This window comes from Lacerta agilis, chromosome 8, assembly GCF_009819535.1.
Source record: "Lacerta agilis isolate rLacAgi1 chromosome 8, rLacAgi1.pri, whole genome shotgun sequence".
NCBI lineage: Eukaryota > Metazoa > Chordata > Lepidosauria > Squamata > Lacertidae > Lacerta > Lacerta agilis.
In genome coordinates this window covers 62,391,769-62,413,808 of record NC_046319.1, presented here as the reverse complement: position 1 = coordinate 62,413,808, position 22,040 = coordinate 62,391,769, and the positions used below count along the sequence as shown (strand labels likewise).

The 22,040-nt window shown below is 47.5% G+C and overlaps 2 protein-coding genes across 4 annotated transcripts in view; one reads left to right on the top strand and one right to left on the bottom strand.

Moving 5' to 3' along the window:
• FGR (FGR proto-oncogene, Src family tyrosine kinase) overlaps positions 1-6,900 on the bottom strand; it is a 52,982-nt gene extending 46,082 nt beyond the window's left edge. For 2 of the 3 annotated variants that reach the window (XM_033157887.1, XM_033157889.1), the window contains exon 1: positions 6,576-6,898. The gene's annotated coding sequence lies outside the window, so the exon portion shown is untranslated. Of the gene's footprint in view, positions 1-6,575 lie in introns of all 3 variants that reach the window. The other variant, XM_033157888.1, reaches the window with a different exon arrangement.
• Positions 6,901-19,786: 12,886 nt separating this feature from the next.
• LOC117051479 (digestive cysteine proteinase 1-like) overlaps positions 19,787-22,040 on the top strand; it is a 30,264-nt gene continuing 28,010 nt past the window's right edge. The window contains exon 1 of the mRNA XM_033157886.1: positions 19,787-19,882. Coding sequence (XP_033013777.1) covers positions 19,831-19,882 — 52 coding nt within the window. The 5' untranslated portion in view covers positions 19,787-19,830. The remainder of the gene's footprint in view (positions 19,883-22,040) is intronic.

The following is a 22,040-nucleotide window of genomic DNA, read 5'->3' as shown; positions in this document are numbered from 1 at the left end:
TCTGCGCCATCCGCGAGGCCTTCAAAGAAGCCGGAGTCCTCTTGGTACTGCCCGGCCCGGTGGCTGATGCCGCCGCCGCTACCACCGCGGGCCCGCCCGCCTGCTGCCAGCCGAGCGCCTCCCGCCGTCCTCGGAACTGGCTGAGTGGCGGCTGCGGGTGCCCAACATCTGGGCACTGCGCGAGTGGAGCAACTGGCTGACCCCCGTGGGCCGTGCGGGGCGAGGCAGCCGCCGCTACGACACCACCTTCTATCTCTGCTGCCTCGGGCAGGCTCCGCCGGTCGCCTTGCACGACGACAGGGAGGTGACGGCCTGCCAGGTGAGCAGGACAGGGACGAAGCGCCGCCACCGCCGCCTGCAGGGCTGGCAGAGCCGAGGGTCCCGCCGCCGGGGGAGCGGGAGAAAAGGCGCGCTCTCCTCACACGCTCGCTTCAGACACGCTCGCTTCAGCGATTTGTTGTCATCATTATTATTACTACTGCTACTACTACTGTACTACCAATGCTATTTTTCTAGAAAAAGAGGTGCTGGAGCCTGGAACTCATCACGGACGCCTTCCCTCGTTCTCTTATAATGGCGAAGGCGCCCACCTGAGAGGTGCCAGAACTGAGTTCCTGTGGCTGGGGGGAGAGTCCTGACTAGTACTATAGTTGTTATTTATTATTATTAGCCTGGTGGGGGCGGGGCAAGGTGCGCCATCTTCACATGCTCAATTCAGACATGAGAAGAATTATCATTTTTATTACTACTACTACTGCTATTATTGTTATCTAATGGTGGTGTGCCTCGTGATTTTTTTCATGAAACAAGTGTGCCTTTGCCCAAAAAAGGTTGAAAAACACTGGACTAGGCATGTCCAAAGAATATGTCCTGGGGTAAAATCCTAAAAACAACAACGTTGTTCAACAACGTTGGTCGGCCCTCACGCATGTTCACTTCATCAAATCTGGCCCTCTTTGAAAAAAGTTTGGGCACCCCTGATAGCCTATGATCCAATACAGACAAACAACTCTTTAGCTCCCGAAGACACACCTGTTTCGGCAAGCATTCCCCTGAACTGAACTTGGGATATTATAGTTTTGACTGCTTTTAATTGTTATGCTCTTTTAAACTGTTTTATTGTGTATTTTAGTTAAGGGTAGAGATGTAAAATTTCTGAAAATTTTGAAGCTCGGGAAAAAAACTCGCTTTTTTCCTGGTTTTTTTCAGAAAAAAACAGAAATTTTTGGAAAAATTGAAAAAAATGCTACATTAGCACTTCTCTTTTCTTTTCCAGATTGAAAGTCATTCTGTTACTTTAGAAACATAAAATATAACTATGGACAATTTTAATGGGCATAAAATTATCACAACTAGCATATTAAAAATAGTGTATCCAAACAATTATTACAAACAGAATTTACTTTTAAAATAATATTTATTTGTATTTGTAACAAATGGAGCAACAATCTCTTGAACTGTTTACTAGTTTATGTGGAACAAAAAAAAACAAACTCCACAAAACAATTTTTTAAAATCCAGAAGTAACAATTATTCATATTTCCTCTCCACGGTATTTAAAAAACATTCTCATAAAAAGAACTGAAGAAGGAAGTGGGACTAAGTTTCAATGAATGGGCATGAAATTTAATCAGAATCATTTTTTGAGCTGTAATTAAGTATATACTTTCAGGCCCTTTTTGTTGCTCTATATTTTCTTCCAGTCCTTTGCAGCCTAGTGAAGAGGAACAGAACCAATGCATACCACACACATTCAAAAACAAAACTGAAACCTTTTTCTTTTCTGGTGACAACAGCACTTCCTAAAGGAAGAAATGTATCTTGTTCTTGCATTGGAGAGTTCAGTTTGTAACCTAGGACTTGCTTGTCCTCACAGACATTAGAATAATCTGATACCATACATATTTTTTAGAAATGATTTATAAAATATAAATCATTACCCCTTATCTTATATATAAATATAAATCATTTATATTTATATATAAATATAAATCAAAACCCCTTGTCTTAAAATATTTTATTCATCATGTTAAAATAAAACATTCCATAATCTTTTTTAAAAAAAAAAATCCAATTTTTCAGAAAAAAACAACAAAAAAGGCTTTAGGGGGAAAAAACAGAAAAAAACTGTTTTCCGAATTTTTCCGGTTTTTTTTCTGGGCCTTCACATCTCTAGTTAAGGGTGCTTTAAAATTATTGTGTACTTTAATTGTGGATTGATTTTGTAGTTGTAAACCACTTAGGAGCTATTTTATCATAAAAGTGGTACATAAATTAAACAACAATAATAACCCCATTGTAACAACATAACTTGAATATTATGCTCCCTGACATCCTATCTGACAGTGCAATGAACTTTGGGGCACACTTGTCTTTTCAATCACAGTGCAGTTGCTTTAGAGCTAAGCCAAATATGTAGAACATAGCAAGTTGACATCTACCAGACCCTTGACCATTGCAAAGTCTACACTAGGGATGGGGAAAATGTGGCTCACCAGATGTTGCTGAACTCCCAGCTCCCAACATCCCCATCCATTACGGCAGTGTTTTTCAACCTTTTTTGAGCAAAGGCACACTTGTTTCATGAAAAAAATCACGAGGCACACCACCATTAGAAAATGTTAAAAAATTTAACTCTGTGCCTATATTGACTATATATAAAGTAATTTTTCAATTTTTCCCACGGCACACCAGGCAACATCTCGCGGCACACTAGTGTGCCGCGGAACAGTGGTTGAAAAACACTGCATTACGGTACTCACACTCTCTGGGGCTCAAATGATCTGAAGTCCTACAACAGATGGAGGACCACTTGAGAATTTTTCCTAGGGCCTACCTGGAGATGCTGCAGACTGAATGTTGGCTTCATTTCCCCAGCATCTCCAGGTACAGCTAGAAGAGCACCTGTCTGGAGAGCTGCTGCTAGTGAGTGGGAAACTTCAGGTCGGGGGGGGGGCAAATGCAGCCCTTCAACCCTCTCTGTCTGGCCCTCAGGACTCCTCAGTCAACACCCACTTTCACGCCACACCCCTCACTCAACTTACATAGCTCAATCAGTAGAGCATGAGACTCTTAATCTCAGGGTCGTGAGTTCGAGCCCCACGTTGGGAAAAAGATTCCTGCATTGCAGGGAGTTAAGACTCGATGACCCTTCCATCTCTACGATTCTTTGATTTTGTTATTCACACCCTATTTGAATGTTTTTGCCTGGCTGCAACTCTGATAGCGCTTCTTGCTTCGTTGGATGGAGGCTGTGTGAATGTGTGTCAAGTTAGTCAAGCGTACAAAATTTGCATTCATTGCTCCACCCACTTTTCGCACCAGCCTCACCCAACAGTGACACACTTCCCAGGAGGGAATGTGGCCCTTTGGCTGAAAAAAGTATGAACCTAGAAGGACCAATGTGTGAGGCAGCTTGCCTTCTTCCGGCGCTCTCGCTATGTTGCTGAGACCTTCTGCAGGCAAAGCATGTGCTCTCCCACTCAGCTGCAGCCCCTCCCTTGCAAGGGCTGTCCTCCTGAAACCTGATAAAAATGTACTCTCCGCAAAGTGACCCAGAGGAAGGCACACATGCAAGCGTGCACACACACACACACAAAGAGAAATGTTCATTTCTGTGCAGGAGTAGCCATAGTAACCCTTTCCCCATAAACCCTATCACCTCCCCCCAGCTCAACCTCTGGCTGAAAAAAGCAGGACTTCCGCCGGAAGGAGGTGCCAATTCCCGGATCCGTGAGTGCTGGAGGAGAGGCGGAAACTGTTGGTCACATTCTGGGAGAAACCCCCAGTTTTGGGAAGCAGACAGGCATTTTCCCCCTCATTTTTTTCTTTTAAAAGAAGAAGAACAATGCAGGAGAGAAACCAAGGACACAAGTGGGGTGGGTCGTTCCAAAAGAGAAGGAAACAAGCTGTTTCCCTCAGAGGCTCTCTCAGCATAACTGAGCCTCTTGAATGTGTGCTGAGGTCGCCATGCGCCTGGCAGTAGGGCAGTGCTGGGGAACCCTGGGCCTGTAGGTCAAATGCACCTTCCAGGTCTATCTAACCCTCAGGACTCTGCCCAGGCCACTTCACCCACCCACCTGCTCTGCCTCATCCCTCACTGATCCTGCTCCACACCTTCCTTGAGTGCTTTTACCTGCCTATATAATACCTCTTGCTTGCCCAGATAGGCAACAGAGAGGGGTGCATGAATGTGTGTAAAAAGTCAGCCTATGGTACCAGGGCTGTCTTAAGCATATGCGGTGCCGGGTTGCAAAGATCTGCCCGGTGCCCCTCCCCCAGGTTGCTTAGTCCCAGGCGTCCAGGGGGGTGGAGCCGGCCAGCCGCCTCAGCATCTTGCTGGCTCAGTCGCCCCCAAACTCGCGGCACAGAACCACCTGCAGCAGAAGAGCCCACCACAGCGCTCCAACCGACGGGCGGGCTCTTCCCCGGACTCAACTCTTGGGCCCCAGACACTCGGCCTAGCACCCCTGAGAGCCTGGTGCCCAGGTGCCCCGCACCCCTAGCACCTATGGGTAAGACAGCCCTGTATGGTACATAGCTAACAAACACATTCGATCTTCCGCCCACGTCTGCCTCTGGCCCTGTCCACCGCTGCTGACATTTTGCGGCCTCCAGGAGGTTGCCTATCGCGAAATGCGGCCCTCAGAATGAAAAAGTGGTTCTCCTGTCCCTGAGTCTGGAGGACTTTAGGCAGGGGTGAAACTAGGCTTTATTTAACCTGAGTCAAAGACCCATGTGCATTTGCGTACACACACCAACACACACAGAGGCTGGCTGGGAGCCTCCATAGTGCCCCTCTGAAGGTTTCACGCAGGGCAAAAAACCTGGCTAGCCCACCCCACCCCGTACCTACAGCTCTGCTTTAGGGCATAAGTGCAGAGCCCCACTCGGCAGGAGGGCACCCGGAAAGATAGCTGGCTTGCTACATTTTGTAGCAATACAGGCTTCCAGCTTAAGAGGGAGGCATGCTTTGCATTTAAAAAAAAAAAAAGACCACCCAGTCTGGAACCCAGGAGGACCTAAGTTCACTGGTGGGGAATCGGGGCTCCTGCGAGGATGTGGTGACTGCGACTCCTGCGTGGCACAACTTCTCTTAAGGCGACGTTGCCCACGCTCTCCTCACAACATGAGCGAAGAGGGGGCGGGGCTTGGGAAGAATCTTATCAATGGCCAGAGAGCTGGAGGGGGGGGTGGGGGGAGAAAAGATGGTTTAATTTTACACCTCTCTCAACATCCGATCTGGCAGATAAGCGGACACGGGGGAGGGAAGAGCCGGAGAGGAAAGGGAATTAAGAAAGCATGATTTAAACGGCCGGGGTAAGAATTGCGAGACTGGAGCGGGCAAGGAGAAAGGCAGGCAGGCAGGTGGTCCACAGGTGTCTGGTCCAGCGTCAGAAGGGATCCTCGTAGGTAGGCGGCGGCGGGGGAGGCGGGGGAGGAGGACACTCCCACGCTACGCACGCACATATACACAAACCGCTTCTCCTCCTGTAGGGCTGGAGCAGCCGGCAACTCACCCCCTTGGCTGTTTGCTGCCGAGCCTTTTGTTGCTTGCTATGTGGAGCGGCTAGCAAGGGAAGGATTTATGGCCCAGGCCAGACGTCCCCAGGGAAGAGAAGGCGGCCGGGGGCGAAAGGGCGTCAGTAGAAAGAGGAAACGTGCCCCCCCCACTTCTCTCCCCAGTTCCCAGTGTATAAGCAGCCGATTCTGGCCCCGATCTTGGGGCGGGTATCACAAAAGGAGCTTAGTGATGCCTCACTCCAGCTGCTGAAATTGGAGGCGGGGGAGAGAGAGGAGAGGACAGTGGTTGCTTCTTTTTGCCTGCACATCCTTGCATAAAACGGGGTGGGTGGGAGGAGGAAACACAGCCGGGGGGGGGGGAGAGACAAAGGTACATCAACCTGTGCCCATCACACACACCTCCTCTCTCTCTCTCTCTCTCTCTCTCTCTCTCTCTCTGGCCCTCTCTCTTCCTTCTCCTCCCCACCTTCGGCTTGCGCAGTGTGGTTTACCAGGGAGGCTGCGAGGGCTCCGGAGAGCGTTACAGCTCCCCATCCATCTTCTCCTCCTCCTCCTCCCACTGACACCACCACACTGCAATTCCGGGAACGGTGCTGGACCCCGAGAACACCCCCTTCCTCCCCGCCCAATACTCTGAGGGAAGTCACTCCCCTGAGCACCCACACATTCCACCCTCCTCCCCAAACGCTTTTGTACATTTGCCGCCCCCACTAGCCACTGTTCATCCCCCGATCATTTATTTAGGGACGCGTTTCCTCGCCCCCCAGTCTCCAGCCTTCGCGGCCTGGGCTGCTCTTCTTCTCTTCCTCCTCCTCCTTCCCCCGATGCAGCAACAAGACACAGAGATGGCGAAGCTACTACAGGAAGGCGACCTGACCCCCTCTTCTCTCTGTCTTTCATATGTACACGTATATATAGGAGTGAGGGGGATCCTTTCTCGGCGCAAGGATCCTAAGCCCCTGACCCCCAACTCCGAGCGCCCATCCACAAAGCCGCGCACCCGCCGCGCCACTCAGCTTCGAACAGCACCGGAGATCGAGGGCTCGCCTTACCTGGAACTGTTTCGCCCCCTCGTCCAGCTTGCTCGCCCGCTACGGGTCCCTCTTTGCCCCACTGGCAGGACCAGCGCTGGGGTCGCTTCGCTTTTCCTCCCTCTGTTGGGATTGCTCCTTCCCTTCCCTAAAAACGCAGGGAAAGTGGGCTTGGACCAGCCAGAGTACTTCCTGAGCGCGCAGGCATGTGTGTGCGTGTGTGTGTATCTGTATATTCCCCGGACTGACCCTTCAGCTGGTGTAATGCCGCGAACAGAAAAGCACCTCCTCTGTTTCCCCACCTTCCTTGTCTCTGCCCTCCCCTTTCTCGCCGAGCAGAAGCTCATTGTAGGAAATGGGGGGGGGGGGCAGTTCTCTAGCTCGAGCGCCTTTGCTCTAGCGCCACCGCCCCCAATCAGCTGTCAGGGCGGGACCCCCGACTCGCCGGGTCCCACCCATTCATTGATTGCCGGCTTGCTGCTTTCTGGAGGAGGGAAGGAACGGCCAATCAAGGGCTTCTCTCATGGGTGGGTTGTTTTTTTTAAAGGAATCTCATGTTGGTTCAGAAGAGGAAACGTTCCTCCTTTAAAACTATTCTTAGTCTTATTCACTGCCTAACGGTGGGCGAGTGCAGATCCCCATCCTTAGAAGATCACTTCCACAATAACTACTTGTGTTCCTACTCTGGAGAGGCCCTAGAACATTTTCTTTTCCTGGTGAGGCCTGATCAATGTGAGTTAGGCAATAACTAAGGCACACTGACACCCTGCATTTGATGCACATGATTTGCCCTAAAGAATCATGGGAACCGTAGTTCACCCTCAACAGAGCTGCAATTCCCAGCACCCTGAACAAACTATGGTTCCCAGGATGGCGGGGAACCCATGTGCTTTAAATGTATGTTGGAGATGTGGTTTAAGTCCTCTGCTTCGCATAGGCCCTCAGCACAGAACTCTATTATACATGTATTTTTCTTTTGCTGCATTAGGGCACATTCACACCATACCTTTAAAGAGCTATGACACCACATTAAACAGCCCCAGCTTCCCCCCCAAAGAATGCTGGGAGCTGTAGTTTGTTGAAGGTGCTGAGAGTCGTTTAGGAGTTCTGTTTCCACACATGGAGTTCCAGTTCCCAAAGTGGTTTAAACAATCCCTCCTCACAGGGAATTCTGGCAACTGGAGCTCTGTGAGAGGAATAAAAGTCTCCTAACAGCTCTCAGCACCCTTAACAAATGACAACTCCCAGAGTTCTTAGGGATGATGGGAGTTGTAGTCCAAAAACAGCTGGAGACCCAAATTCAGGAAACCCTGGTATAAATCATACATTTAAAGCACATTTGAAACACATTCTCTCCCTCCATGAACTCTGGGCACTGTAGTTTGTTAAGGGTTGCCAGCAATTTTTAACTCTGAGGGGTAAATTAAAGCGCCCAGAATTATTGGATGGAAAGAATGTATGCCAAATGTGTTTTAAGGTGAGAACAAAAAACCTGAAGTAGCGATAGGGTAGTTGGTAGAGCCCGAGACTCTTAATCTCAGGGTTGTGGGTTCAAACCCCACGCTGGGCAAAAGATTCCTGCATTGCAAGAGATTGGACTAGGTGACCCTCATGGTCCCTTCCCACTACAATTCTATGATTCTATGAACCTGTGGCTCACCAGATGCTGCTGGACTTCAACTCCCATCAGCCCACCCAGCATGGCCAATGGTCGGGCATGATGGGAGCTATAGTCCAGCAACATCTGCAGGGCTGCAGGTTCTCCATCCCCACAGTGGCAGTATTGACCAAAGACTTGCAGAGCTGTTCTTTCATGGTATTAGTATATAGTTCCAAACCTCACCTTTGGTCAGTGCTTTTTTTCTGGAGGTATGCAGGGGTATGCATACCCCTAAACATTTTTTTTGGGGGGGGAGCACTGCCTATGGTGCATAGTAACTTCTCTCAGTCTGCCTAGCAGCTAAATTAATAACTCTGTCCGATGAGTCCACTGAATTTAATAATAATAATATTTATTATTTGTACCCCGCCCATCTGGCTGGATTTCCCCAGCCACTCTGGGCGGCTTCCAACAGAAATCAAATACAAAAATATCACACATTAAAAACTTCCCTAAAAAGGGCTGCCTTCAGGTTTTTTCTGAATGTCAGGTAGTTGTTTATTTCCTTGACCTGTGATTTATACTCAGTAATACTCAGAGCAAGCAATTCCGGGTGGGTGGGTGTGCGCACGTGTTCATTCTGCACATCCATTCAAGTACAAAATCTAGTATTGAATAAGAAGTGTACCATTCTTAAATTCTCTATGTCCAGACCTCCCCCCTTTAAAATAGGAAATTTCTAGTCCTCTTAGGGCATGCTCATGGCAGCTTCCCATATTTTCAGTTCAGTGCATTCGACCACCATCAAAAGTGCAAAGAACCCACACAAGGGACGCTGACACAAAACCCCACACATACACTAAGTAGAAGAATAGAAGCATTGCCACCTGACCCGACCCCACTCACCATTCCTCCCTCCCCCTCTTTCCTTCCTAACCCAACACTGTATGTAACACTAATGTCTCACAACAAATGAAACTGACCTCTAGAAAATACAACTGAAAAAAGAGACAATGCATTTATTTTTGTAAACTAAGAAATCAGAGAGAGAGAGAGCGCAAAGAACTCTGTACCCACTCCACAACATCACAATTCCTCCAGAGTAATTGTGCAAGGAATCAATACAGAGTGAGCCTGGGTGACATAAGATTTGTAAGTCATGGAGTGCATAGACAACTTCAAGTTAAATGATATTGCAAGTAGTCTAGGAGAAAAGTTTGCAACTGTGTGCAAAATGTCTGGTGAAAGCTTAGCTGCCAGGAGAGCGGATGACAGTGAGCAGACTTCCAGTGGACTTGGGTGGAGCTTAAATGCCCTGCCTAGCTTACAAATGCAAGGTTCTTCATCATTACTTCCCTTTACTACTTCCTTTATAAATTCTACACCTTCCTTGTTGGCTTTACAAATCCAAACTCTTGAAAAGTGTGCATTTTAGAAGCACAATGCCTTGTCAAAACATGCCAAATATGTGTAAATTGACACGTTTTCCATAAGTTATTCTTATGCAGAATTCATAGAACTGGAGAATGGGAAGGGACCTTGGGTAGTCATATAGTGGGGCTGGGTGCCCATTGGGACTTGCTAAGGCAAGCCTGGGAGACCAACAGGAGGTGGAGCCAGGGCCAATAGCAGGCAGAACCACCCCCTGACCAATTGTAAGCAAGAAGACAATCAGAGTGGTTTAACAATCCATCCCTCTTCTGGGATTGGTAGCTCTGTGAGGGGGATAGGGGTCTCCTAACAACTCTCAGGTGGCACTGTGGGTTAAACCACGGAGTTTAGGGCTTGCTGATCAGAAGGTCGGTGGTTCAAATCCCTGCCACAGGGTGAGCTCCCATTGCTTGGTCCCAGCTCCTGCCCACCTTGCAGTTTGAAAGCACGTCAAAGTGCAAGTAGATAAATAGGGACCGCTCCAGCGGGAAGGTAAACAGCGTTTCCATGCGCTGCTCTGGTTCGCCAGAAGCGGCTTTGTCATGCTGGCCACATGACCCGGAAGCTGTCTGCAGACAAACACTGGCTCCCTCGGCCTATAGAGCGAGATGAGTGTCGCAACCCCAGAGTCGGACACGACTGGACCTGATGGTCAAGGGTCCCTTTACCTTTAACAACTCTCAGCACCCTTAACAAACTGCAGCTCCAGTTACAGGTGGGTAGCCGTGTTGGTGTGCCATTGTCAAAACAAAATAAAATAAAAAATTCTTTCCAGTAGCACCTTAGAGACCAACTAAGTTTGTTCTTGGTATGAGCTTTTGTGTGCAAGCACACTTCTTCAGATACACCAGCTCCAGTGAGTGTTTAAAGTGGTATGATACTGCTTTAAAAGTAGAGTGCAAATGAGGTCCAAGTTGGTTGCCTTCACGGCCTCTTATGGGAGCAAATGCCATGGTTTATCATTGCACTATGTAAAGGAACAGAGGAAACAGCCATGTACCAGATCAGACCATTGCTCCATCGCACTCAGTATTGGGCTCATTCACACTTACCTTTTGCCCCACACTTTCCATGCACAGGCCCATGCTTTAAAGTGCCATGTCAGAGCACTTTCCCTGCAAAAACCTACTCTCTAGTGCTGAATTGGAACCAATGGAATTTGGGTTTTTTGTGCATTGCCATTTGCTCTGATTCGGTGGTAAAGAGCAGGTTTTCCCTGGAAAAGCGCTGAGGCAAAAAAGAAAAAAAGTGCTCAGATACAGTGCTTTAAAGCACAGACATTTGCTCAAGAGGAAAGGTCCCAGCTAAAGAGAGTGGTCCTTGGCCCAAGGCATTTACAATCCAAATGCTGACTGGAAGTTAAATAACAAAATGAGGGGAGGAAAGGAAGGTGAAGGACTGATGTGTGTGCCTGTGATGTCATGTGTGTGGTGCGTGATGCATGTGCAACACTGGGAGGAGGTACATTGTCAGGAGGAGGCCTTGCCCAGCACCCTGCAGCTTCAATGGCCGCGGCTCCTCCCCTCTTGCATTCAGGAGGAGCTTGCCTTTGATGCTGCACTGTGCTGTGCTTGGCAGTTCAGCTTCCTCCCCCTCCCCTCAATATTTGGGGAGAGGCTGAGCCCCCTGCTAAGAGATACTATGGGGACTGACGACAACTCCCCCCCCCCGAGTTGGCGCCGCCTGCTGCCATGTGAAGGGCAGTGGGGTAGAGCATCTGCCTTGTCCACCAAAGGTCCCAGGTTCAATCCCCAGCATCTCCAGGTACGGCTGAGAATGTCCCCCGTCTGAAACCACAGAGAGCTGCTGCCAGTCAGGGTAGGCAATAACTGAGCTAGATTGCCCAGTGCTCTGACTCAGTGTAAGGCAGGCTTCCTCTGTTCCTATATGAGAGGCTCTTAACAGCTGGGAGTTTGTTCATTTCAACCCACACAGAATGTGGGACATGTAGAGGGATTCTCATCCCTGGGGAAAGATGCCAAATGGAGGAGAACTCTGAGCCATGGGCATAGACAGGATTTTTGTTGGGGGGGACAGAACCTCAGTTAATTATGTATTTTTTATTTTTATTTATTTAGGGGAGCAGCTGCCCATCCCTGCCCCCCCCCAGCTATGCCCATGCTCTGAGCTGGGGCACAGCCCCAATTTAATCCTAAATGGTGATCACAGTCCTGTGGTTGCCCACCTCCCTCCCTCAAGACTGGCTGCGAACAGAGAAATAAACCTAATAAAAAATTTCCTTCCAATAGCACCTTAGAGACCAACTACTGTAAGTTTGTTCTTGGTATGAGCTTTCGTGTGCAAGCACACTTCTTCAGATAAACCGTTACTTATTTAGGCAGGCAAAGCAGAGCAGAGCAGCTTTGCAAAGGGAAATTAGTTGGAAGAGAGGATTGGAGAGGTGGAGGTGAGAAGCTGAAATGCCAATGCTCCCCATGTCATCTGTCAGTGTGAGAGGTAAGGAAAGGTGCCCCCCCACATTATTTAAAACAACAACGAACCCAATAGGTAGCATGACTATAATCCTATGCAGTTGTTTTTTAAATGGAGAACTGCCACAAAGGTAAGAGAAGAATACAAATGGGACCTGCAACAAAATGTTGCAGTGTAGCAAGCCAACTGTGCCCTCTCCAGGGACATTCCATTCTACCCCATCCCTACTCCCCAACACCTCCCCACTTTCCCATTTCCTCTCCAACAGTCAGCTAGCATTCCACGACATGCTCACTCCTCATTGGACTGTTTCAAGGACCCTGTCACTGCCATGCCCCCCACCCCCACAATAAAAGAAGCTATAGGAACAAAGGAGGCTTCCTTGTACTGAGTCAGTTCATTAGCCTATCTAGGGGAGTGTTGTCTACTCTGACGGACAACAGCTCTGCAGGTTTTCAGACAATCCCAGTCCTACGTGAGGATGCTGGAGGATTGAACCTGGGACTTCCTGAAGCCTTTCACCTACACATGGGTGCATAAAGAAGGTGTCTTATGCGGAGTCAAATCAATGGTCCATCAATCTCATGATGGTCCTCACTGCATGGCAGCAGTTCTCCAGGTTTCCAGGCAGGGGCTGCTACCTGGGGATGTTGGGGGTTGAAAGTGAGCCAGGGTCCTTTCCCAAGCCTACAAATACCTCCCTCTGGCACATGAGTGGAGCTACATAAGGAGCAGTTCTTGGAGAACTGAGTTCAGTATTAGCATGTGACACAGAATCATAGAATTCTAGAGTTAGAAGGTTCTTCTAGTCGAAGCCCTTGCAATGCAGGAACATGCAGCTGTCCCAAATAGGGATCAAACTCTATAGGGGCCTTCCAGGTTGGGAGAACCTGCTGGAGGAGTCCCTGGAGTTGTCAGAGAAGGAGATGGAATCACCACCACTGCAGTCCTGAAGAACAGGAGTGGCAAAAGATTTGGGTTCAAGCTGAAGGGTGATGTCATAGTATGCATCTGAAAAGCTGGAACTAATGGTCGACATGTGTTCGCCGGGGAGTAAACAATCCCTGAAACTCGTTGTTTTTTTATGAACAGCTGTGGTCAGGGTGTGGTCCAGGAGGCTGTGGGATGGGTCTACATGAGTAGGAGAGGATATATTAATTGCAATTTATCTTTCCAGGCATCCACGTGTATGGATTAAATAGAGTTTGAAACTCCCATCCTTGGCAGTAAAATTAAAAGCTGTTTTGAGCAAGTCCAGATATGAAGTAAGCTGGCTCCCCTTTCTTACGCTACTTAATAGAAAATCAAGCAACAACTTGTCAAGTAAGTTTAAGAGAGAGAGAGAGAGGAACAGGAAATGCTATAAGTTGCTTCCTCTCCTGGAGAGGAGGGGAAGTGACATCACATTGAGCCCTCTCTACCAATTGTATTTCTATGGTCTGAGTATCTGCCTATCAGCAATACTGCTCTATGGTATTAGCCTCTTTTCATACCAATTAGCAAGAAAAATGCATTTGTTAAGTTTGGTTGCTAGTCTCCTACAGAGGCCAGAGTAGATATTCCTCTTGAGTCTTCTACTCACTGGAAACAGCACAGGTCTCTGACTCTTTGCTCCTATCTCTTGCTGAACTCTTTGTGATACTGAGCATGAACTGTTTCCTGATGTTGCTTTTGGATTAGGTTTGGACCTAGACTTATTTCCTGTCCTTGACTTTGGATGGCTTGAATGCTGCTGCACCAGCAACCCTGCCTGCATTGGTGAGTATTTTTGTGAGTGGTTTAGACCTCCTGCAACTGTAGCTCCTGAAGGTACCCACCACTGCCACTGGCATGGGACACCAGCCAATCAGGTTGTGGAATTAAAGTTGATCTGGCGCTTTTGCACTACAAACCCATGTCCTCCCAAAACTGCACTTTTTGTGATAAGGAATATTAGTCTCCCCACAAAAAATTTGGAATGAATGCCCTATCTGCTGACATCATCTAACTTCATGCAAAGAAACCATGGCGGATACTCGATAAACAGGTCATCCGGAAGCAACATGAATGGAGAAACTGACAAGTGGGAATGGGAGAATGAACTAAAAGCTTGCTCTTGAATTGAGAGCCACTGGGGCTGCAATGCTCTGCATATACTCTTAGCTCTGCATATAAGTGCCTTGGGTGGTGAGTCACCACCAAGAATACAGAATTTTCCTCTTGGTAGTGTTCCTGGTTTCTGGACTGCTCCCCAGGTTAGCTACTGGCTCCTCTGAGGCAGGAAGAGCTATAAAAGACTTCCTGTTTAGAACAGGACGTGGTCTGGGCAACAATGGACTTCCTGGCTCTGCTCTCCATCATTGACTTCCTCCTTGTTGAGATCTGCAAAGGCAATGCTAAAAATGAGGAGGCGGCTGACAGTCAGGGCTGCCCCCTAGACAGGCTGTAAGTAAGTAAGGAGGTAGGCAGGTGGGGGGGGGCAGGCTGATCTTGGTGGGGCAGTGCCCCACTTGTCCAAATGGGCTGGCCTCCCCAGAATCTGGGAACATCTTCATGCATGGCAAATGCTCTACTGCTGAACTGCTGCCCTTCCCCCAACAGGAATGGGCACCTTCCAATTAGAAAAGAGCCACAGATTATTCTGTAACAAGCATGATTAGCTGTTGGTACAGGCTGCAAATGGCACTAAACAGCTTAAAGAAACCATTGCAAAATCCCTGGGGGGGAATCAAAGGGATCAAAACTGTTTCCCAAACTATAAAAGGAGCCAGGCAGCGCATGCATGCTCAAATTATGCTTGGAGATGCGCTCCTGCAATGTCAGCGGAATGGCCTTTTCATCTGCTGCCGCTTCTGCCCAGGGAGTAGGATAGACATTGCAGGAAAAGAGGATTTGCATCACCAACAAAAAGAGGACACTAAGCTGCCTTATATTCTGTCAGGACACTGGTCCATCTGGCTCAGTCTTGTCTACTCTGACTGGCAGTGGCTCTCTGGGGTTTCATCTCGGGTTTGGTTTTCATCTCGTAACCCAACTTTTGTTGCATCCACAGATCTGTGCCCAAGCCACTACACCTCTTACAAAAACTGTGATCTGGTGCTTTAATATGAGATATGGTATATGTTCAGTTGCAGTTTTATATAAGGAACTTTGAATCTACACCAGAGGCTCTATTTATGTTGGACTTAAAACTCATTTGGGAGGGAAATGTAGGCGGTCATATGGGTGATTGTGTCTGGAATGTAATATAGTCTGTTTGCTTGATCTTTGCCCATGTCAGGGAAACCACATGTGAGCTTTTTCATAGGTGGAACAGGATTCCTAGTGCAAATGTCACAGGTAATATTTAACATGTCTCCCACCTGCTGGCAAGACTGTATATATCAAGCAGCAATGCATACAAACCTGAGTATAAAAATGCTGGTGAAAATAATAATCACATGTTAAAGTGGAAATGTGGACAACTGAAGTTAAAAATGGGAAAATGAGAAACTGAAAGTGATGGATTTGCCCATCCCTGTCCGTACCACAAACTTGGTCTGTAGCACCCTCTGCTGCTCATTGTAGAATAGTTCAACACACCCCTGTTTCGTTATACAATCTATAATACCCCAACACCTTGCAAACATCATTTTCATTGTACATTCATGATGGTTTGTGCTCATGATGGTTTGGGGGCAGTTACATGCCGTCCAACTGTTTGCACCCACAAAAGTTTCAGGGGGGACATACAGATTTGTTTCCAATCAGTGCCTGTCCCATAACTTCCTACTGAATTCAGCAACCTTTTATACCACTAGCGTTCCGGGGTTTCTTTCAGTGATAGCTGGTGGCATTTGGGACAGGTAGGGCAGAAAGCAGGGAGACCAACAGCAGGTGGAGCCAGAGCCAATGACAGGTAGAGCCAACTACCTCTGGTTTTGTACCCATTCTCCTCCTTGCTGAGTCGTACAAGAGCAACACTAGGACATGGGGAGGAAGCTGACATGCTGTGCTACCCCTCCAGAGTTGCTGTATACAGGAAGGCACGCAGGTCGGAGGGATTGGCTGAGGGGAGCCTGATGTTGGTGGAGCAGTACCCCATTTGGCCTAATAGACCAATTGCCACTGGTTCCTTCTGTGTTGCTTGTGAGATAACTAGCCTCATAATAACCAACATCCTTAAGTCTAACTCAGGGGTCAGCAAACTTTTTCAGCAGGGGGCCGGTCCACTGTCCCTCAGACCTTGTGGGGGGCCGGACTATATTTTGGGGAAAAAATAATGAATGAATTCCCATGCCCCACAAATAACCCAGAGATGCATTTTAAACAAAAGCACACATTCTACTCATGTAAAAACACGCTGATTGCTGGATCGTCCGCGGGCCGGATTTAGAAGGCGATTGGGCCGGATCCGGCCCCCGGGCCTTAGTTTGCCTACCTATGGTCTAACTAATGCATGAAGGGGTTAAGTTCAAAGAGTAAGCTGTCCCATCAGGCTTAGCTCACCTTGGGAGGGACTAGTTAATTAAGCCTCTGTTCCCCCAGTCTACCTGAGAAGCTCAGCATGCGAGGAAGTCTTTGCTGGTTGTGGCAGCTCAAACCGCATGGCTCTCACAAGCCATTCTTGAGTTCTATAGCAACAATTTAGGAACTTTACCACTGTAACTAAGCCAAATTTTACTGCCTGTAACACTTTTTCTCAATGCTGTATGGAAAATCACATGGACCTGACCTTTGGAGAGTTTGTAAGTAAACCATTTTTAACTTACCAGATGTTGGGGAACAGGGAAGTTTTGGAACTCTCGGTTTTAAAGGTCTAACAGCCTATATTTCCACACTTTATTTTGCTGCATATTTTGTGACTTTGAATCTGCAGGGGTTCACTCACCAAAGAGTACTTGCTCCGTCCCTGGGTATTGGCACCCAGGAATTCTCTTTTCATATATAATTATTTTTCCTTGCACAATCACTGCTTTTGTTGTGCTGTGGTGCAAGAGTACCCCTCCAGATGGCAATAGCGCAGTAGCATTGGGGAAGCACGGCAGAAAGTGGAAGGATGTGTGGACAGTTGAAGCCACCACTAATGCAGTATTATTGCATCAATCACATGCTGCAGAATATACACACACAAATCCTATGTGTAACGAACTGCTGTAATCTAAACTGGAGGTGATGAGAGTGCGGGGAGGGCAGCACCCAGGCTGTCTCTGTCCAGTATATAAAGACCTGGGATACAGCATACCCTTTTTGATGGCCCAGCACAGAATGCACAAGGGTGGGGCTAGCAATATATCTAGCAGCCTTTGCCAGATTCACATACCATGTTTTGTTTAGCTGGATTCCCACGCTGATCCTAATCTATATGTGGCTAAAGTCTTGCTTGAACGGCCACACAGCATGGCCAATGAGGATGTGGGGGCGGAGTCAGCAACATCTGGATGGCCACAGTCCCCTGTCCCTGATCTACCAGTTTGTTAACATAATAAGCCATTCAGCCACGCCCTCCTTGAGTGCTTTTTTTGCCTGGCTGTTGTAATGTATCTTTGAACTGCGCTAATCTCTCCTGTTTGCCTGGAAGGGCGATGAAGAGAGATGTGTTTAAAAACCTCTGGCTTCTACAAGGCTGGAGTGTAACCCTGAGCATTTCCAGGCAACCTGTTTTGTTTGCAAGATGTCCCGTTTGCAAGATGACCATTGCATTGTACAAAAGCAAACGGCACCTCACATTTTCCTGTGCATTTTCCCATCACATTGGGTGGGGGGGGGAGCCAAATATTTTTGGGTGAAGCATGTTTGTGGCGCCAGAGCTCCAAAAAATGGCTTTAACTATGCAACCGGAATTTACCGGTTTGTGACTGAAAATAGCAACAGTCTGGAAGCTCTACTATTGGACAAAGGTTTGCATCTGGCCCCACGCACCGGCATATGGCCCCCAGAAGGTTGTTTGCAAGGGAATGTGGCCCTCTGGCTTAAAAAAAAAAGGCTCCCCATCCCTCAAGCAAGGTTTGAACCATCTGCCTCTGGGGAATGCAGTTCAACCCACCTAGCAATTTCCATGCATCCTCACTCAGTCATGATCTGGATACACCTGTAAGTGTAGGAGTTAAAACTATGAGGGACTCCTGCATGCATTTCAAGTATGCCAAGAGGGAGGGGGGAGGGTTAATGATAACAATTTGGCAAGGGGAGAAGGAAAGAGGATGGACACAATTTACATATCAGCAAACAGGAACCTCCCTATTGTCTTATCCAGTGCCTCCATTGAATACATTCCTTCTCCAACAAGCCTTTGAAGTGTGGGGATACTTATCCCTCCCTGTATCTGTACTAGAAGTGAAACTGTTTTTACATAGGAAATTGTTCTCGTTTATGCAATTGTTTTTTTTTACTGCATGGTGTCCTTTTTAAACTGCTTTTAATTGCCAGTGATTTTTCTGTGAAATTGTTTTCAACATATTTTAAGGGAAGTGATTCATCAGTGGAAATCATTGAATAACTCCTATTGGCGGGAGGCTGGATTCAGGTGGATCTTTGGTCTTGCCTAAAAGGGCAGTATTTATTTATCTATTACATGAATAAACAACCTTTTCCTTCAGGGAGCTTGAGGTGGTATACATGGTTCTTCCCCTCCCCATTTTTTTCCTCACAACAACCCTGTGAGGTCAAGGCCACCCAGTGTGCTTCAATTTGAACCCTGGTCTCCCAGGTCCCAGTCTAGCCAGCACTCTAATTACGCCACACTGACCATTCACTTATTAATAAGGCCCTCCTTGTATTCGTATTATTCAGGTATTATTACTATTAAGATATTACTTTTAATTAATAGTAATTAAATCTAATAACTGATGCTATTGATTGGTATCAGTATTAATAAGGCTCTTTAGAATGCTCCCCCATAATCATGTACAGTATGTTTATAAATTCCATTTATAAAGATTTGTGTTTCCAATCTGGTTTTGGTTTTTGCATTTTTGTTGTATTTTGTCACGCTTTTTTGTTGCATTTTTAATTCTTATATGTAGGTGTGGATTTATTTTATTCATGCTTTTATATGCCGCCCTGGGATCTCAATGAGGAGGGCAACCAATAAATATTTTAAATGAATATTTTGGGGGCTGACAAAGACCTGCAGACGTCCAGGGTGGAGAGAATGTTGGGCTATCAGCAACTGAGGAAGAGGGATTATAATAAGGGTGATATGGGGGGAGGAATCTAGTCTTCTCAAAACCCCAAATATTTACAGTATTTTCAGTATCCTCAGAGGGAACAGATTAGCGGTGGGGAGATGCATGCCATGAAGCTAAGAGTAAAATTAAAAACCCTCTCCGCATCACGGACGTTGCAGTAGGAAAGGAGAGTGTAGTGGTTAGAGCCAGCGTGGTGTACAAGTTAGAGATTAGGACTTGGGAGACCAGGTCGCAGCAGCCTAGCCTACCTCACAGGGCTGTTGTTGAGATCAAATGGGGAGGAGGAGAGAACCACGCATGCCATCTTGAGCTGCTTGGAGAAGGGGTACGAATGCACTAAAGCGCTCAATGAAGAAAAGCGCTTGCAGCCCTACACCCACTTACCTGCATCTAAACTCCATTGAGTGCAATGTGGTTTAGTTTTGAGTAGACGCGTCTTTAGGAGCGCACCGTCGGCGTCCTTTAGTGCCAGAAGCCGGCTGGTGTCAAGCCAAGTCCGCCTCTCCGCTGCGAAATATGGTAATCAGCTGTTCTGAAAGGCGAGGCCCAACCCCCGGGGGGGGGAGGCGCTTGGCCTCTCTCATTGGCTGGCCGCGCTCCTCTTAAAAGCAGAATGTGAAGTTCTGCTGTCTTGTGCCGGCTAGGAAAAGGAAGAGCCTCAAACATGAGGAAGCTTGCCTTGGTCCTGATTCTCTGCTCGTGGAGCTTTGCTTTTGGTGAGTAGGTTCCGGCTAAAGCAGCTGTGGCGTTTGCATTTCTGGGCGCTGCAGACTGCAATCTGACAAGTAAGCCCAAGAGATTGGATTTGCAGCTGCTGTGTGCTCTTCCTTAATGCCCCATCTAATCATTACAATAGATGAGGAAGAACTGCCAGATGACCGAGCTGGGCAGCATGATCTGGCCTGCTCTTGTGCTTTTTCAGCTGTTCCTTTGGCTGTGTGCAGCTAAGTTCTACTTGGGAGTAGACCCGTTGAAATGGATGCAACTAAATTTTGTTGTTGTTCAGTCGTTCAGTCGTGTCCGACTCTTCGTGACCCCATGGACCAGAGCACGCCAGGCACGCCTATCCTTCACTGCCTCTCGCGGTTTGGCCAAACTCATGTTAGTAGCTTCGAGAACACTGTCCAACCATCTCATCCTCTGTCGTCCCCTTCTCCTTGTGCCCTCCATCTTTCCCAACATCAGGGTCTTTTCTAGGGAGTCTTCTCTTCTCATGAGGTGGCCAAAGTACTGGAGCCTCAACTTCAGGACCTGTCCTTCTAGTGAGCACTCAGGGCTGATTTCTTTGAGAATGGATAGGTTGTGGCCATTAGTATCAGTGGGCCTGCTTTGAGTACGGCTAACCTTGAATGTCACCCTTGGTTTGTAAAAATGGGTAAGGAGGTGCTATCTTCTGCATGGAGGAAAGTGGGGCCCTGTGTAGGTAGATCAAGATGCTGTTAAAAGCATGGGATTATGGGGCTGGTGAAATGTTGACATGCCATCATTTAATCCTATTTTCCTCTCACCTTCTGGTATCTACTGATCCACTGTTATCTACAAGACATTTTCAGCTGTGAAACTCTTGTGTCAGTGGGGTGGTGTTTAGGACTGGATGTTCTCCTCTGTCTTTGTGTGGAGTTCATGGTATATGCCAGTTCTACGTGTTATATTACCCTCCATATGTGCAAGTGGCTATTCACAATTTGCACACATGCAGCAATGTTGTATGTATGAATGTATGTTCATTCCAGACATTTATATGCTGCTTTACATCATAGCAACTGAGGCTCCATACACACCATACATTTAAAGCGGGTTGTAACTCTGGGAGGGGAAGAACTACAGTTCCCAGGATTCTTTGGAGGAAAAACCATGTGTTTTAAATGTATGGAGTGTACAAAGCCAAGATCTCCTTGATACTATGAGAGGGTGTTTGGAGGTGATGTAAGGCAATGTTGCTTTTGGCATGTTGTAGGGGTGCCAGTCTTTTTTCTCCCTAACAGGATCAGTGCCTTGAGCTGCTGTGAAACAGGCAGGAATCCAACAGATGTAGCAGTGGAAGGTGTAGCTGTGCCTGGCTGAGTATCTGCCTGTTGCACTTCTTTTCTAGGCACACAGCCTGTGACCAATACAGGTGTGAAGCTCTTCAGTGTCTTCTTCTAGAGGAGACTAGAAAAAAGAATCAGGGAATGAAGTGAGTGAGAGAAAGAAACATGAGGCCATCTGTTGGGTTGCTTAATTTACTTTATTCATAGGATTTGCTTTGTATCGCCACCTTTTGCAACATAGGAATGCACAACAGGTCCCTCCAGCTGAGTATTGTCTACCCTGACTGGGTTTTAGATGGGGGACATTCCCAGCCCCTCTCTAACTCTGGATATGGCAGAGTTTGAACCGAGGATCTTCTGCATGCAAGACAGATACTCTACCACTGAGCTATGATCCTTTTCACTCTCTAAGTAATTTGGAATGCAGGCATTTTGAGCTGCTGCCTTTAGTTTTAACTCCCACACATACAGGTGGATCCAGAGGCATCTTTGAGTTAGGATGCATAGAAACTGCCAGGGCAGCATTCCCCAAAGGCCACGGGTTCCAACCTCCCTTGCTTGTAATGCCAATCTCTGTTTCATCTGCATCTGGAGGCAAGTGGGCTTGGGCTAGCTGCAGCTATTAGGTGTACTTCTGGCCACACCCTGGTGCAGCTTCTGCCGACCTGGAGCCTCTGGATCTTTTGAACTCCAGCTTCCATCAGCCCCTGCCAGCATATGGAAACTGGAATCCAAAACATCTGGAGGGCTCGAGGTTGGCAAAAGTTGCCCTTGTGTATCCTACACTGCATAAAGGGTTATGGCAGCTGGAAAAAAGTGTTATGAAGAGGAAGCCAAGGAGGAT